General features: G+C 52.0%; 1 protein-coding gene across 1 annotated transcript in view; it reads right to left on the reverse strand.

Moving 5' to 3' along the window:
- The window catches only part of PLB1 (phospholipase B1), a 116,059-nt gene that overhangs the window by 19,709 nt on the left and 80,580 nt on the right, over positions 1-15,770 (reverse strand). Inside the window, exons 39-46 of the mRNA XM_036434892.1 lie at positions 14,960-15,060; positions 13,580-13,661; positions 12,828-12,932; positions 11,673-11,768; positions 11,097-11,168; positions 4,916-4,981; positions 2,261-2,321; positions 1,410-1,468 (exon numbers count right to left, since the gene is read on the reverse strand). Coding sequence (XP_036290785.1) covers positions 1,410-1,468; positions 2,261-2,321; positions 4,916-4,981; positions 11,097-11,168; positions 11,673-11,768; positions 12,828-12,932; positions 13,580-13,661; positions 14,960-15,060 — 642 coding nt within the window. The remainder of the gene's footprint in view (positions 1-1,409; positions 1,469-2,260; positions 2,322-4,915; positions 4,982-11,096; positions 11,169-11,672; positions 11,769-12,827; positions 12,933-13,579; positions 13,662-14,959; positions 15,061-15,770) is intronic.

The following is a 15,770-nucleotide window of genomic DNA, read 5'->3' on the forward strand; positions in this document are numbered from 1 at the left end:
TCTCACCGTGGGCAACACAATGACCTCTGACCTGACCCCACGGTCTCCAGGGCCTGCTCCCTTCTTACCAGTTGTCCAGCTGCTCTTCTCAGCTCACCTGTCCTCACACCTCCCCTTGACTCTGACCTTTCAGTGGGCCTCCCTTACCCGCAGGGTCAAAGCCAACCCCCTTTACCAGCTTCCTGAGTTCACCATATCCTGGTTTTCACCTTCCTTCCTTCCTTCCTTCCTTCCTTCCTTCCTTCCTTCCTTCCTTCCTTCCTTCCTTCCTTCCTTCCTTCCTTCCTTCCTTCCTTCCTTCCTTCCTTCCTTCCTTCCTTCCTTCCTTCTTCCCTTCCTCTTCCCCTTCCCCTTCCCCTTCCCCTTCCCCTTCCCCTTCCCCTTCCCTTCCCCTTCTCCTTCTCCTTCTCCTTCTCCTTTCCTGTCCACACAAATCTCCAGGTCTAAGCAAATTGATGTGATACATGAGGGCCTTGGACCGGTGCTGAATTCATTCTCTAAGACCTTTGCCAGTTTTTGTCTCCTTTATAAAATTTTCTCGAAATGCCCTATCTCAAAAAAGAGAGAGGGATTTCTCTTCAAATCTTATAAAAAATAATGCATAGTCGCCATAACTAGTAAAATGATGCAAAGATTTTTTTTAAATTAACCTATCCCATCTTATAATCTTGCCCCATCCCCTCCTCATCCCTGACCCACATACACACGCCACCAAAGCTAATCATACCAAAATTAAAACACATTCACACACCTGGGGGGAAAGTTGTTTGTTTTTACAGAAATACCTGGTTTAAAAAAAAGGGGGGGGGGCTGTGTGTCATCTATATGATTATGTAGCTTCTTCTGTGTGCATTCCTTGTTTTCAATAGATTTCTTGAGGCTACAGCTATGTCTTTCTTCTTTCCCCTCAGAATTGCTAGCAGAGTGCACACAGCAGTAGCTAAAAAGTCGGCTAATAGGATTCACTTGGAGAAACTGTGCTAAGTGCAGGAATTGGGCTCTCTCTGCCCCAAAGAACACATCTTCAAATGGGGTGAGGGGGCTCTGGGCAAGTGTGGGTAAGACCACCACTCTGTGAGTCCGGTAGATGGAGGCGAGTTTTCTGATATAGGTGGCAGGTTTGGCTGAGTACCTTAGCAGAGACAAAATGCTTGGGGACAATGGGGCAAGGGCATGTATAAGTTTATGGCTTCTCCCTAGGGAGGTGGTGTTTGAGAGAGACCGTGGAAGGGCAGAGGGCAGAGCATTATAGATTGTTTGGTGATGTTTTGTGGCTGCCTGGCTGTGTTTCAGTGCCTGACACAGGTTGGTTCTCACTAGTGCCAGCCAAACGCAGAGCCAGTGTGGAGGGAATGTTGATTCCGCACAGGGCTTGCTGGGTGCCCGTGCTGGCGCAGTTCAGTACTCACAGTTAGCGAGTCACCCAGGGCGGCCACCACTTTGATGTCTCCTGGTCGGAGCTCATGGACTAGGATAGACAGGCAAAAGGATGTGGTCAGAGGGAGGTCTTTCTTTTAAAGCACCAACTTGACTAGAAGTCTGAGATTCTGCTGTAGTCCCACAGGTCTCCACTACACTATTTCCAGCCTAGGGCCTTAGCTACTTTGCCTCTTACATCCATTAGAGCAGTGGTTCTCAACCTTTCTAATATCTGTGTTTTCCGATGGTCTTAGGCTCTATAGCAGTGGTTCTCAACCTGACCCACATCGGAAAACACAGATATTTACATTATAATTCATAACAGTAGTAAAATTACAGTTATGAAGCAGCAATGAAAATAATTTTATGGTTGGAGGCCACCACACCACAAAGAACTGTATGAAAGGGTCAAGGCATTAGGAAGGTTGAGAATCACTGCATTAGAGGAACCAAGGCACTCAAGGTAATGACCTTGATGGCCTCATCCATCCTGAGAGGAGCCAGATTCCCACTGGAGCAGTCCAGGGAAGTCCTAGCTATAGGGGTCATGAGTGTAGGCAGAGAGGACCCTAATCCCTGACTGTCCCCACCTCACAGGGCAGGGAGACCTGAGGGACTGCCCCTGGGACTAAGTGGACTGAGAAGTATGATTGGTGGAGAGGCCTGGCAGCCCCACAGGGCTTTTAGGCCAGCTATTCTTGGGTTGCACCAGATCTAGGACTGCATTGCGTGGGAATGGGTGAGGCCCGCTCAAGGCTCCAGGATGTGCTTGCAGGATCTCCCACCACCTGGACACTTAGCAAGGCCCTTGAGTGGCGTGGGAAATGACGCTTTCACTCACCCGAGGTGGGAACACTGCTGGACGGAGTCCACTCCTTACACAGGAAGTCACTGCCCCAGTTCTAAATCAACAGGAGGAAAGACACAACGCCCAACACTCATTGTGCAGGGAAGTTAGCTTCGGACCGAGACTATTATTATTGATTTAAGAGGGGGCAGGGTAAGGAAGAGGGAGAGAAAGGGAGGGGGAGAGATTTGCTGTTCCACTTATTGATGCATTCATTGGTTGCTTCTTGTATGTGCCCTGACCAGAGATCAAACCTACAACTTTGGCATATCAGGACAACACTCTAACAACTGAGCCACCTGGCCTAGCTAAGAAACATTTGGTGGCCACTAGAACTATGTCACTGCAGGGGGTCACGCGAGGGAAGGATCTATTAGTTTGTAGATGGTCTTTGAGGGAAATGAGAGAGGAGAAAGTGGGTGTCTGCTCATCCCTATGCACAAAACACATATTGGTGGGTGCACACACACACACACACACACACACACACACAACAGTCTTTCCCATCTTCACTATCTCCACTCTTAAGTGGAACCAGCAGTCCTGGCAGAACAGGGGAGAAACAGCGCAGTCATTCACGCTGCAGGGGGTCTCCCAGAGAACACATTTCTGGACGCCTAATAAGCGGTTCCAGCTGGGTCTTGGTGTTGTTATTTAACATTAAACTAATGGACACTAATTAGGATGCCAGAGCCGAAACAATAATTACAGTTAGAATATATTTAGAAAAAGAACATGGCATTTTTACAATCGCAGAGTCCCTGGTTTCTGCGTGTTTTTTCCTGCACATGTGTGTATCTTTTTGGATATTTAATGTAATAGCCACCCATTTCCTTGTATGTGTGAACATTAATGCCTGTAACCTGGGCACTTTTAGTCAAATCCCTTCTTTCTTCCTCTCTAAAATACAGAGCACCTTGCCCTGGCTGTGTGGCTCAGTTGTTAGAGCGTTGTCCAGATATGCCAAAGTTGTGGGTTTGATCTCTGGTCAGGGCACATACAAGAAGCAACCAATGAATGCATCAATAAGTCGAACAACAAATCTCTCCCTCTCCCTTCATCTCCCTCTTCTTTCCCCTCTCAAATCAATAATAATAATATTATTAATAATAATAATACGGAAGCAGAGGACACATAAATGACCAGTACCAGTAAGCTGGGGGAGACCCAGAATCTCCTTCCCTCTCCAGAGGAGCAAATACCTGCATGTCCCTAAGATGGCCTGAGGGACAAGCCCAGTGCTGAGCGCACATTAGGGCTCCACAGACAGGCACTGACTGGTTGGCTGATTCTCCACAGAGGTTTTGGAAGCTTATTTCTTCTGTTTTAATCAGATGATGACAAAGACAAGCCTTCTCAAAACACTATTCTCACCAGGGAGCAAAATGAAACTTCTTTTAAATATTATTTGCTTAATTTGATATAATTCAGTTTATTCCAAGGAATTGCTCAATTCACCACACGCATGGATTCCTTCTTCTGTGTGGACGTTCTACGCAAGACAAGAATGTGCTTGCTGTGCTATGGCAAACATCAGGGAGCATTTTAAAAAATGTTCTTTAATTGTGAGTACTTCAGAACTATCTCAGCCAGCCGGTGAGCCAGAGTCAAGCAAGTGCCGTACCAATGAAGAGACACAGTTGGGGTCTGTCACAGGGGAGAACCCCACACTGCAGTGTGCCCCATATCCTGTTAACTGCAGACGCTGGTTCAGTAGGACTGGGGTGGTGTCCGGAATTTTGCATTTCTAATGAGTTCCCAGGAAATAATAATGTTGCCTGTCTGTGGCTAAAATAGCAAGCTATTGAAAAAAACCACACCTTGAAGGGCTGGGTTTTGAACTCGTCTAAAGCAGCAGAAGCAAAGACACATAAGACAGAGGACAGGCCTGGTGTGGTCCAGGATCCCCTAGCCCAGTTGTCGGCAAACTCATTAGTCAACAGAGCCAAATATCAACAGCACAACGATGGAAATTTCTTTGGAGAGCCAAATTTTTTAAACTTAAAACTTCTCGTAAGGCCACATCTTCAAAATAGACTCGCCCAGGCCATGGTCTTTTGTGGAAGAGCCACACTCAAGGGGCCAAAGAGCCGCATGTGGCTCGAGAGCCGCAGTTTGCCGACCACGGCTCTAGGCCATCATCTTTGGAGTAGTAATCATTAAAGCTGTGGGCCCTGAATCCTTGGGGTCCCTCAGAGCCAGTACCATTAACTGGAACCCAACCAGGCTCGGGAACCGCCTGGATATGCATCAACTGCCTGTTGGGCCCGGGCCCTGGAATTGAGATTCTTTCCACTCAGCTTCCACCTTTCAGGAAGTCAGTGGCACATCATACCTATGGCCTCCCCTTCATCCTTTGAAAAGCTCAGTTGCCTAATCAGAAATGATGTTTGTACAAAGGTCAAACATCCATGGCCACTTCCTCTTGCTGGCTGCTAATGTCAGGTAAGCTCCAAAGAACATGTTAGGACAATCCTGGAACTCTGTGGTTCAGGCGATTTTTTTTTTTAACATTTCCATTTTCAGTATGTAAGAAGGGCACACTCCTGCTTAAGCTAACTACCACTCTGAGACCTCCATCCCACCCCGAGTCACTGGCAGGTGGGAATGGTTTGTCCCCGAGAGAGGCAGCTGGGCACCAGGAGTTACCTCGATGGCAGGCTTGGTGGGGTATGTGTAGTTACTGTTCCGGAGGGTTCTCAGGAAAGGCTCATTCTGAGAGAAAAAAGAAACCACAAGGAGAGGTTATCTGACAATATCAGAGGTTGCTTAGGAAAGAACTAATAATCCTGTCCTCTAGATTTATTTAATGTGAGTTTTCTGCACTCAGATAAAAAAGAACTGTGTAAACATAATTTTGTTCATTCCTTAGGGGGTTTTTCATATTGTCTTTGGCAAGGGATAAAGGAAAGGCCTAAAAAATGGCCATGTATGTTTTATTCAGGGATCTGAGAACATCGCCCTAATCATCACACTGATCTGTTTTCTTTCCTTTGCGATTTCTCTGGCAAGCGATTCACATTATAGCAATTTTTTTTCCTTTTATAAACAGTGTTATGATGATCAATTTGCTTTTAATGTCTTCTTTCCCCTCGTTTCAGAAGAAACAGGCTCTCTTCGGTGCCGGTCCTGCCACGGCCTCTCTCGCATCCCGATCCCATTCACACCATCATGTTCCTGCCGGGCATCAGATCTGAGTTTGCAGCCCCAGGAAACACTCATTTTACAGAGGAGGAGCAATTGAGGCCCAGAGTGAGCGAGGGGTCTGTTCCAGGAACTGAGCAAGTAGTGAGTGAGAACAGGGCCTGACCTGCCTGGGCAGGCCCTGCTGACCAGAAACAGCCTGGTTCCATTCCTCACACTGTCAGGCCCTGTGTGGTCAGACACCGAGTGAGTGGAAAATGGACTCAGTAGAACATTTTCCTGAGACATTTCATTTACTTTGATTGAAGAACCAAATCTACATACGCCAAAGTCCCAGCCCCCCACACAGGCCCTGGCTCCCTGGGCACCACACACGTCTCTCCTTCCTCCTGAGTGTCAGCATTCCTGCTGACACATGGGCTGGAGTACTCAGTGCCGAGAGCAGGAAGGGCGCCCTGGACCACCTGCAACTGTGCGAGGCAGAGAGGCCTTACGTGGTGTGTCCCAGCGGCTAACCAGGCTTGTCTCCGGCTCATGTTACTTAGCATTCCAGAGCATTCGCCATCAAGAGGGCAATCTGGGAGCTTTCTATACATAACTGGCCCACTTTCGTTGTGCCCCCTGTGTTCAGAGCACCGTGCTAAGTGCTAGGATACAGGGAAGTGTCCAAAACAGGCAGACAGAGAGCGTGAGAAGCTTCCAGGCGGCGGTGAAATGTCAAAGAATAGTGTGCCATAGTGCAGTGATTGGGGAGGAATGGCCGTGAGATCTGGGGATGTACGGTTCTCAAAGACCAGACCAGCGGTGGGTGGGTCTCTAGTTAACATGCTCCCCCCACCAGTTCAAGGGAGCCCTGACTGGGCCTAGGGTGTGGGGCCTGGAGCTAGTCCCAGAGTGAGAAGCACAGGAAGAACCAGAGAGCAGAGGCACACCCTGCTCTCCTGGAGGTGCTGAATGTCAGACTGGAGAGTGTGCCTGGTCATCCGCTGCAAGGGTTGGGAGAGGGGCCAGAGAGGGCCAACTGAGTCAAAGAGTCAGAGGTCAGGGAGACACTGGGATTCAGCAGGGAATGAGGTCAAAGCTGGAACCGTATGAACAGGTCCAGGGCAGTGGCAGACGGGTAGCCAGGCGCCCAGGGCTTGTTTTATTGACCAGAGGCTGCTGGTACGTGCATGAGTCAGAGTGGCTTCCAGGCCTGGAGTTGAGCAGATGCCATGGAGGAGAGAGCCTATTGTTTGATCTGATTGGCTCTCTTCGGCTCTGCTTGTAACACCCGTGAGCAGAAGGTGAAGCCCATTCAATTCCAGCACAAGGAAGTCTTTGCAAAGACGGTGTGGCCTGCCTGGTGGTGGGGGCAGAGCCGGGACAGCCACCTGATGTGAGTCAGCACCATGCGTCAGAGGCTTTGGGAAAAGGTCACGTTCGTCTTGGCTGTGTCACAGGTTTAAAGTTCCACCGCAAAGGAGTGGTGCTTCTGGCTCTGTCTGTGCTGCTCAGACCAAACAGGCAGGTCTGGGGAGCCCCCTGGAGAGGGGCCATGCTCCAAGAAGGCATGCCTGCTACGTGAGGCAGGGCTCGCGAGGCTGTTCTGCCATAAATGGTTCAGGGCACTGAAGAGAAGATCAGGGAAGGGTGGTGGGAGGGAGGAGGACATAGCAGCCATGACCTCCGACATCCCATCCCATCCCATCCCATCCCATCCCATCCCATCCCATCCCATCCCATCCCATTAAACTGGGCTGGTTCATGACCTACGAGGCTAATTTCACAACCTGGTTATGGGTTGCCACCGCCCGGAAAGTACAGACATGTAAGTAGAGGCTGTGTCGATGCCTTGGGAGGATGTGGTAGAAGAATTCATTTATCCAACGAGAGTCACATTAACAGGATGCCAAGGCCCTCCCACGGAGAACCTAAGGTTATAGAGTTCTCTGTTGTTTTATGATGGGAAGATAGGACCAGGTAACCTTTAACCTGCAAAGTGCTAAGAACCTGAATGGGGATGGGGGGAGGGAGGGGAAGAATGGAAAGCAGGGGCAGGTGGGAGGGGCACTGGGAAGTCTCCTATCAGGTAGGGTCCTGCCTGAGGTTCCATGCTTGTAGAATGGTGGAAACCACGACAGCGACAGAAACAGGAAAGCCCTAAGGAGCACAGAGTCTGGGAAGACAGACATTTAGTTCCTATTTTAATACTTCATATTAAAAAATGGGCTTTTGAATGAGAGCTTGTTGAGTTTGAGGTGATGGTGAGGTCAGGGCAGGATCAAGGGATTCAGAAGTCCAAAGCATTCAGAAGGTCACAGTGTCCCCCACGTGTCATTCGAAATAGAAACACCATCAAACAACATGCACAATGGAATCCAAAAACCTCCGCGTTTTCAAAAATAAAAGGCTGGCTGTGCTATTGCTGGAGATGATTTTGGTTTCTCTTTCTCTGCCTCTCTCTGTGCCTCTCTCTGGTTTCCCTGCTTAGCGGATGCCCTGACCATTCATTCCTTCACGCTGCCGTCTCAGTGACCTTGTAGCAGAGAGAGCATCCAGGGGGAACGGCTGGATAGACAGGGGTTAGATAGACAGAGGGGAGTTGGGAAAGAAAGAAATGAAGACACAGACTGGGGAGTCTGGTGCAAAGGAATTTAACAGGAAGCCCCGGAAACGGGCAAATCTCCAAGTGAGGGGAAGGGAGGAGAGAGAGATGAGAGAACAGGGCTGAAACGTGATTGGACAATGTCCACATTTGCAAGGCTGGAAGAAGAGAAGAGGGTCATTAAAACAGATAAGTGCCTTGGCTGGACAGCTCAGTTAGTGTGTCGTTCTCAAAAGCCAAGGTTGCAGGTACGATCCCTGGTCAGGGCACATGTAAGAATCAACCAATGAATACATAAATAGATGTAACAAGTCAATCTCCTCCCGCCTCCCACAATCTCTCTCTAAAAAATCAATCAATCAATCAATCAATCAATCAATCAATCAATAAAATAAATGAAAAATTTAAAAGATAAGAAGGGGAAACAACTAGAAAACAGAGCAACGAGGTGCTTTCACATCTAGGAAACTCAGGGAGCAGAGGGTTAACTGTCAAACACTTAGAAAGAGCAAGATGAGTAAGAGCTTAGAAAGGACGGGGCTGGTCTTCAGCTGCTTTCTTCCAAGCCTGAGGAGCCGCCGCCAGCTTCCTGAGTTAGGTAATAAAGGCAGGAAGGGGAGTCCACAGAGTGGCTATTCAAAAGTTGGCTGTGAAATCATTTGTCCACCCCGAAAATCCATTAGAAATCCATGGAGTGTTAAGGGCCTGAGCTGGCCCGGCAGAAAGCACTTGCAGTTGGCTGGGGCAGGGGAAGGGCAGGGAGGAGTCTGAGAAAGCTCCCCATCGCTCTCTTCTCTCCCGGCTGGGTCCTGCCTGTCACCTCTATGTTTAGACAGGGCTCGCACTAAAATACGAGCTGCCTGGCCCCCGTCAGCTCACGCTGAGATGCTGGTGGACTTTATATAGCTCTCGGGCGGGCACACGGGAGGGAGCAGATGGGACCTGAGGAACACAGAATGCTACATTGCCTGGTGCGGTGAAGTGGGGCTAGCTGACAGATGGAGCCTTTGGGAATGGGCCCCGGGGTTGCCTGGCAACCGCTTCCTCCAGGCTGGGCTTCTAGGGCTCTAGGAGGTTGGATTTGCTCTCCTCTGCTCACCAAGGCTCAGCCAGGAGGAGGAGCGGAGCCCACTGTGGCTTGAGTATTGGTGGAGCGGCACCCTGTCGGGGCTCCTTGCTGGGGCAGAGAATTGGCACAGGTCCCCTTGAGGCCCATGGCGCCCCAGTGCCAAGGCTCCAACCTGGTACTTAATAAACGTTTGTGGGGAGGAAGAGCAACGACAGACCCCTGGAATGGGCTGTTATCACATTTACTATTTAGTGGAAGGTTGAACGGGCAGAGTGAACATCTATGGCTGATGCTCAATGTAATCATACGGGTGTAAAAATATTGAAACACTAGAGGTCCAGTGCACAAGATTTGTGCACTCAGGGAGGGGGTCCCTCAGCCTGGCCTGCACCTCTTGTAGTCTGGGAGCCCTCAGGGGATGTCTGACTGATGGCTTAGGCCTGGTTATCTAAGCCATCAGTTGGGACATCCTCAGCATTGCTGTGGAGGTGGGAGAGGCTCCTACTGCCTCTGTGCTGGCCAGCGGTGAGCCTGGCTTCTGGCTGAGCAGCACTCCCCCTCTAGAACACACTGACCAGCAGGGGGCAGCTCCTGAATTGAGCATCATAGCAACTGGTCATTCCACCGTTTGGTTGATTTGCCTATTAGCCTTTTATTATATAGGATTTACCTCCAGCATGGTTTATAGTCTCTTCTCTGAGTCCCCAAGTGCCCCCACTACAGAGGTTGCCTGGTTCCTCCCCGAGGACCCCTTAGCCATGCTCAGGATTTTGCATTAGTCTATTTACAGCTGGCACAGCACAGTCCTCTGGGGCTCCCCAGCCTCTGGGCCAGCAGCTGGCCTCTGAGTGGAGGCATCCACGCGCACTGGTTGTTACTATCTCCTTTGCTCCAAGAACCAGACCCAGCCACCAAGCCCTCTGCTGCCTCCGCCCTCACTTCTGCATTCCTTCTTCCCATCACTCGTGTTCTCCAGACTAAGGCTGATGGCACAGAGACTGAGCCTGGGCTGCAGACTGGGGTGAGGAAGGTAGCAGACAGGGTGCTGTCACCCTCTCTGGAGCCCTGGCAGACACACGGGGGAGCTATAGGGCCACTCCCTGTCCTGCCGGAGGGTGGGAGCCGGTGATGCAGCCGATCTAGGAGGGAACCCAGCATCCCAGATTGGGTCAGGCCCCTCTGCTTCTATTGCCACTGAGGGCTCTCGGGCCTCAGCCTTATTTGGTTAACAAGTCGTGAGACAGGGCCAGGCCGGGAGAGCTGCAGGCAGTGGGAACATGAACTTGCCCCTACCCTAGGCCCGAGATCAAGTTGAATAACCACGTACATTCGTTCCTTAAAAGGAGCTGAGTCCTCACCCGAGCCCTCACAAAGGCCACTGCGATGTGCCCTTCTCCACACAGCTCCCAGGCCGTCCTCTGACCCTCTTTCTGCTGGAAACTCCCCATTCAGGCTCTACAGACACTGATCACAACTTCTGACCGGCTGGCTTCTCTCCTGGCCTCCACCTGCAGACTGACTTTCCTATCTGCCTCATGTGTGGCTACTCAAAGGAGCCTTCTTGCCCTAGCCAGTTTGGCTCAGTGGATAGAGAGTCAGCCTGCAGACTGCAAGGTCCCAGGTTTGATTCCAGTCAAGGGCATGTACTTTGGTTGCAGGCACATCCCCTGTGGGAGGTATGCAGGAGGCAGCTGATTGGTGTTTCTCTCTCATCAATGTTTCTGACTCTCTATCCCTCTCCCTTCCTCTCCGTAAAAAAAAATCAATAAAATATATTTAAAAAATAAATAAAAGGAGCCTTCTGGTCATCCTTCTGGCTTCCTGACTCTCCTGCTCAAGAATCCATGTTCCCCAACCTCATCCTCAACCCAAAGAAATAAGTGCTTCTTCCCTTTCCATTCTCATTCACTTCCTTCCACCCTCCAAAGGCCATCCGCTTCCAGTGGACAGCAAGATGGGCAAGGAGGAAGCTGGGGAGGAACATGAAGGGGGAAGGGCGGGGTCAGAGCTCTGGGCTCCTCCCTCATTACCTGTGTGGGGCAGGAGAGGGGTATATCTGCTGTCAGGTCCAGGGTGTCCGTTTTCCTTCCCAGGGGTTCAAGCTGATTGGGGAAGGAGAGAGAGACACAGGTGTACTCATTTGTTTACACGGATATGAACATCTCCCTGCCCTGGGAAGGCTCCCAGCTCGATGTAAGGGGCTTTGGCTTCCACTCCTGGCTCTGCCACTTGCCAGCTGTGTGATACTGGGCACATCTCTCAGCTTCTCTAGGATTCGGCTTCCTCATACATTCATAATGTAGCTGGGCTGTTGAGAAGCCTCAATGAGAAGCCTATGTGAGTGCCTGGCACACAGAAGATGGTACATGTATGTGAGGGCTCTGCTTTGGATTCATGTAAAGAGTCATCAGCACAGAGGAGAGAGTGTGGCTAATCCTGGGATCGTAAGGACTCTGTGTTTTCAAATCCATGGACGTGTACAGATGTGCGGCCACTGCTCCTCTGTACCTTGCTGGCCAAGGGAGGCCTAGAACTAGCTCCTCCAGTCTGTGGGGGCGGGTGCTTTGCTCTAGACTACCCCAGAGAAACAGGACCCCTCACTTTACCATGTTGACCCAAAGGGCTCTGGAGAGCTGGGAGTGGAATTTCTGGCTTGGGTGGATGCAGTCGGGGGCGAAGAAAGACATATCCAAGCGCCCATCCTGGAGGAGAGAAACAGACCTTCCTCAACACCCTGTTGGTGCTGAAGGTGGAGAGGGAGCCACAGCTGACTGGCTTCACCCCTGGGATTGACCCTTCAACACACGTCTCACCTGGGGGTGCTCTGAGCCACTGGGCAGGGCCTGATTACCTCAAGAGGGAGATCATAGCAATTCCACAGATTAATAGCCTTGGGTGACCCCAAACCTCATTGTCCTTCTGGCCCCACAATTTCCCTTATTAACAAAAAGAGTCCTATTTGATTTTAGGCACATTGGTGTGATGCCCTAGTCCATGCCATGCTTGAGGGCATGAGATCTAGTCCCTAAGGAAGTCTTGGCCAGCCAGATGGGGAAAGCTACTTCCCAGCCATTGGCCAAATGCTCCTGGTGGACTTGGTGGGGAGAATGGGACCCACTCTCAGGGAAGGCCTGGGCAAAGCCAGTACCAGGGCAGTGTGCCACCTTCCCCCTTCCTGAGGCACTCAAGGTTGCTCAAAGCTTCTTCCAGTCAGGTGAGGCCCTTAGGATGGACACCCAGGTGGACAGAAGCAAGTCCCCACCAGGGACCCCTCACAGCTCTTCTGCTCAGAGTGGGAATGTCAGGTGCAAAGCAAGCAGGGGTGGAACCTGAATGCCCAGGGCCCTCCTTTGTGACCACAGCGCCATGTGTAGGTGGCAGAAAGGGAGTATTCTGGAGCCGGGCATGTTCGAATCTTGCCTCTGTGTCCTGTATTTCCTCTATGATTTCAGGAAGGCTACTTCACATTCCTGAGCCTCCGCTCCAGGGGGAAAATAAAACTCACCTCCAAAGGCACTTGTGGCAAGCACAGTGCCTGGCACCTAGGAGATGCTCTATAACAGGGAGGCTGCTTTCCCACCTCAGGCTGGCTCTGGGAATGCAGCTCAGCTGCTCCAGGAGGCTGCGCTCAGCAGACCTGCACCTGGGGAGCTGCCCGAGTCTTTCCCACGTTGCTCACTCTCTCGCGGGGAGCACCTGGCATTTCTGCCCTGACTGTCCTCCTCCCTCCGGGAGCCCCGCTGGGCGGGGCAGGGACGTACCTCCAGGACGGGGAGCCTGGTGTTGCGGAAGAAGGGCTGCAGCACCACGGAGAAGTCCTCCCGTGTGTCGTAGCGGCCGGATTCCACTAGCTCGAGCATGCTGCTCTGGGGACACACCCATGGGGGCCTTCAGCACAGGCCCCCGGTGGCCCCAGGGCCCATGGGGCAAGGGTGGGAGTGGTGGGCAGAGCGCCACCGCCCTGGGAAATGGGGGTGGTGGTGCTGACTCAGTCCTTCCTCGGAGCTGAGCAGGCAAACACACTTGATTGCAAAGCTCTTTCCAGAGAATTGGAAACAGGTTGGGTCGCCTCTTTGGTTTTGTTTTTAAGGGATCTGCAAGCTCTGAAGGGCCAGGCAGAACGTCCCACAAGAAATGGAAACCTGAGAAGTGTCTCCCAAGAGCCCCCCCAGACTGGGGACCTGCAACCTCTCCACCCGCTGAGGAGGTGAGGGGGCAGCTGGGCCCCCGTGCAGGGGAGGGGAGGGTATCCCATGAGGTATCCAAGGCTTTGGTCCTCCTCAGGCCAAGCGTTGGGCCATGGGGCTTGGCCACCTAGACTCCCTTGAACCCACTCCAACCAGGTGCCTGAGACGGAAGGGGCTTAGATGGTGAAGTCTTCCCTCAAACCCTGAACAGCTCTTCCCTTCCCTGTGTGCCTCCCTCCCCTCGGGGGCTCTGGGCAGGTGTGTACATTGCATGGGGGCGGAGGGTGGGGGACAGAGCACACCAAATGGTGCCCTTCTTGTCTCACCTGGTAGGCTCTGGTGATGGCTTCCAGCCTGGCCAGCTCCAGGGAGCTCTCCCGAGGCGTCAGCACGCAGTTACACAAGACGCTGCACAGAGAGGGAGGCAGGAGGGCCGGAGCCCGAGCTCCAGTAAGGGGCTGGCTCCGCTGCACCGGCAGCTCATGGAGCCCGGGCTTCGGAGCACCTGCGCCTAAGGCTCTGATGCATGCGCTGGGGGCGGGTTTCAGGCCTGACACGGGGCCTCAGGATGCAGGGAAGAGCATCCTCTCGTAGTAACAGAGCACAAACAGTGCTCTGCAAGCGCTGGGCCAGAGCAAATGACACCGGAAGAGTGAATCTAGGCCCTGGCCGGTTTGGCTCGGTGGATGGAGCGTTGACCTGCAGACCGAAGGGTCCCAGGTTCGATTCCGGTCAAGGGCATGTACCTTGGTTGCGGGCACATCCCAGGCAGGGAGTGTGCAGGAGGCAGCTGATCAATGTTTCTCTGTCATTGATGTTTCTAACTCTCTCTCCCTCTTCCTTCCTCTCTGTAAAAAATCAATAAAATATATATTTTTTAAAAAGAATGAATTTAGGCAATGAAAGTGCAACGTTTCATTTTTACGAATAAAATAAACATGCATCCTTTGGCATTGGGCTTCCCGTGCTCAGGCCCTCAGAAACCTCCTTAGTTGGCACCAGTGCCCAGTGTGGCGTTTATTTTGTTATGAATTATTTCATGCCCATGAAATGCACTTCATGCTATCAGCTCAGATGGCGTGGCTCAGTGGTGGAGTGTTGACCTATAAACCAGGAGGTCATGGTTTCATTCCCAGTCAGGGCACATACCGGGGCTGTGGGCTCCCTCCCCAGTGGGTGGGGGAAGGGGTCATGCAGGAGGCAGCCAATCAATGATTCTCTCTCCTCATTGATGTCTCTATCTCCCTCTCACTCTCCCTTCCTCTCTAAAATCAATTTTCTTTTAAAAAAGAGAGAGCACTCAGGACAGTGCCTAGTTCATAGTAAGTTCTGTCCAAGTATTTGTTACATAAATACGTGAACATAGAAGGTATCTTCTGCTTCCGTTTCGCCATCCCATGCTGTACCCCCCCACCCCTCCACCACAGGCTGGGGCCACCTGTCTTTCAAGCACTAGCCTTTGTCCCAGCTGGCCTCTTCCCTGGGGCTCCCCCACATCACAGACACCCTGCTGACACGTTGAGGTTGGATATGGGGTGAATCATGGCTCTAACCTCTCAAAAAGGAGTTGTCCTGGCACAAGGCCCCCTGTACAGACTTTGGGCACGTGAACAGACCACGTCACAGAGACCTGAAGGCGTTCCCGCTGCACGAGCCAGACCAGGAGTGAGCGCTCCTGCCGCCGAGGGCAGCCAGCACCTGCCTACCTGGCCTGCTGCACCGGGCACTTGTCTGGGTTTGCCAGGAACACCTGCCGCATGACACTGGGGCTCATGAAGTCCACAAGGTTGACCAGGGCCCTGGGCACCTGAGGATAAGGACGGGGGTAAGAGAGGGGATCCAGGGGCGCCTCCTCCCTCTGGCTGCTGAGTGGGGGTCGGGGAAGCACCGACACTGGGCTTTCACCCAGGATCCTGCTGCCGTGCTCCCCATGGCTGCCCAGAAGGGCAGCCCAAGGGAAGGGGTGAGGTGGCAGACACAAGTCTAAATGCCACGAGCTCAGCTCCGTCCAGCCATCAGTCAGTGAACCCAAACCTGTTAGCTTTCAGTGTAGTGGGCTAGGTACCCTGTTTGCCAGACATTAGCCCTGGACCATGTCTCTCTGGCCCCGTGGTCGGCAAACTGCGGCTCGCGAGCCACATGTGGCTCTTTGCCCCCTTGAGTATGGCTTTTCCACAAAAGACCATGGCCTGGGCAAGTCTGTTCTGAAGAAGTGGGGTTAGAAGAAGTTTAAGTTTAAAACATTTGGTTCTCCAAAGAAATGTCAATCATTGTACTGTGGATACCTGCTGGTATTTGGCTCTGTTGACTAATGAGTTTGCCGACCACTGCTAACCTGGACTAACTCTGCTGAGCAGGTCCAGACTCAGCCACCCAGAGAACAGCCTGGTGGTTAAAGGGGCTTGCCTATGCCGGGGGTGGGGGCAGAGCCCAGTGCTGGGAAAGGGCTTGCTCTGGACACATGTGTGGCCCAGAAGGCAGTGCCCAGCCTGAGAGTCACCCAGCTGCTGCCCCCAG

The sequence above is a fragment of the Pipistrellus kuhlii genome, unplaced genomic scaffold, assembly GCF_014108245.1.
Source record: "Pipistrellus kuhlii isolate mPipKuh1 unplaced genomic scaffold, mPipKuh1.p scaffold_m20_p_13, whole genome shotgun sequence".
In the NCBI taxonomy this organism is placed as follows: domain Eukaryota; kingdom Metazoa; phylum Chordata; class Mammalia; order Chiroptera; family Vespertilionidae; genus Pipistrellus; species Pipistrellus kuhlii.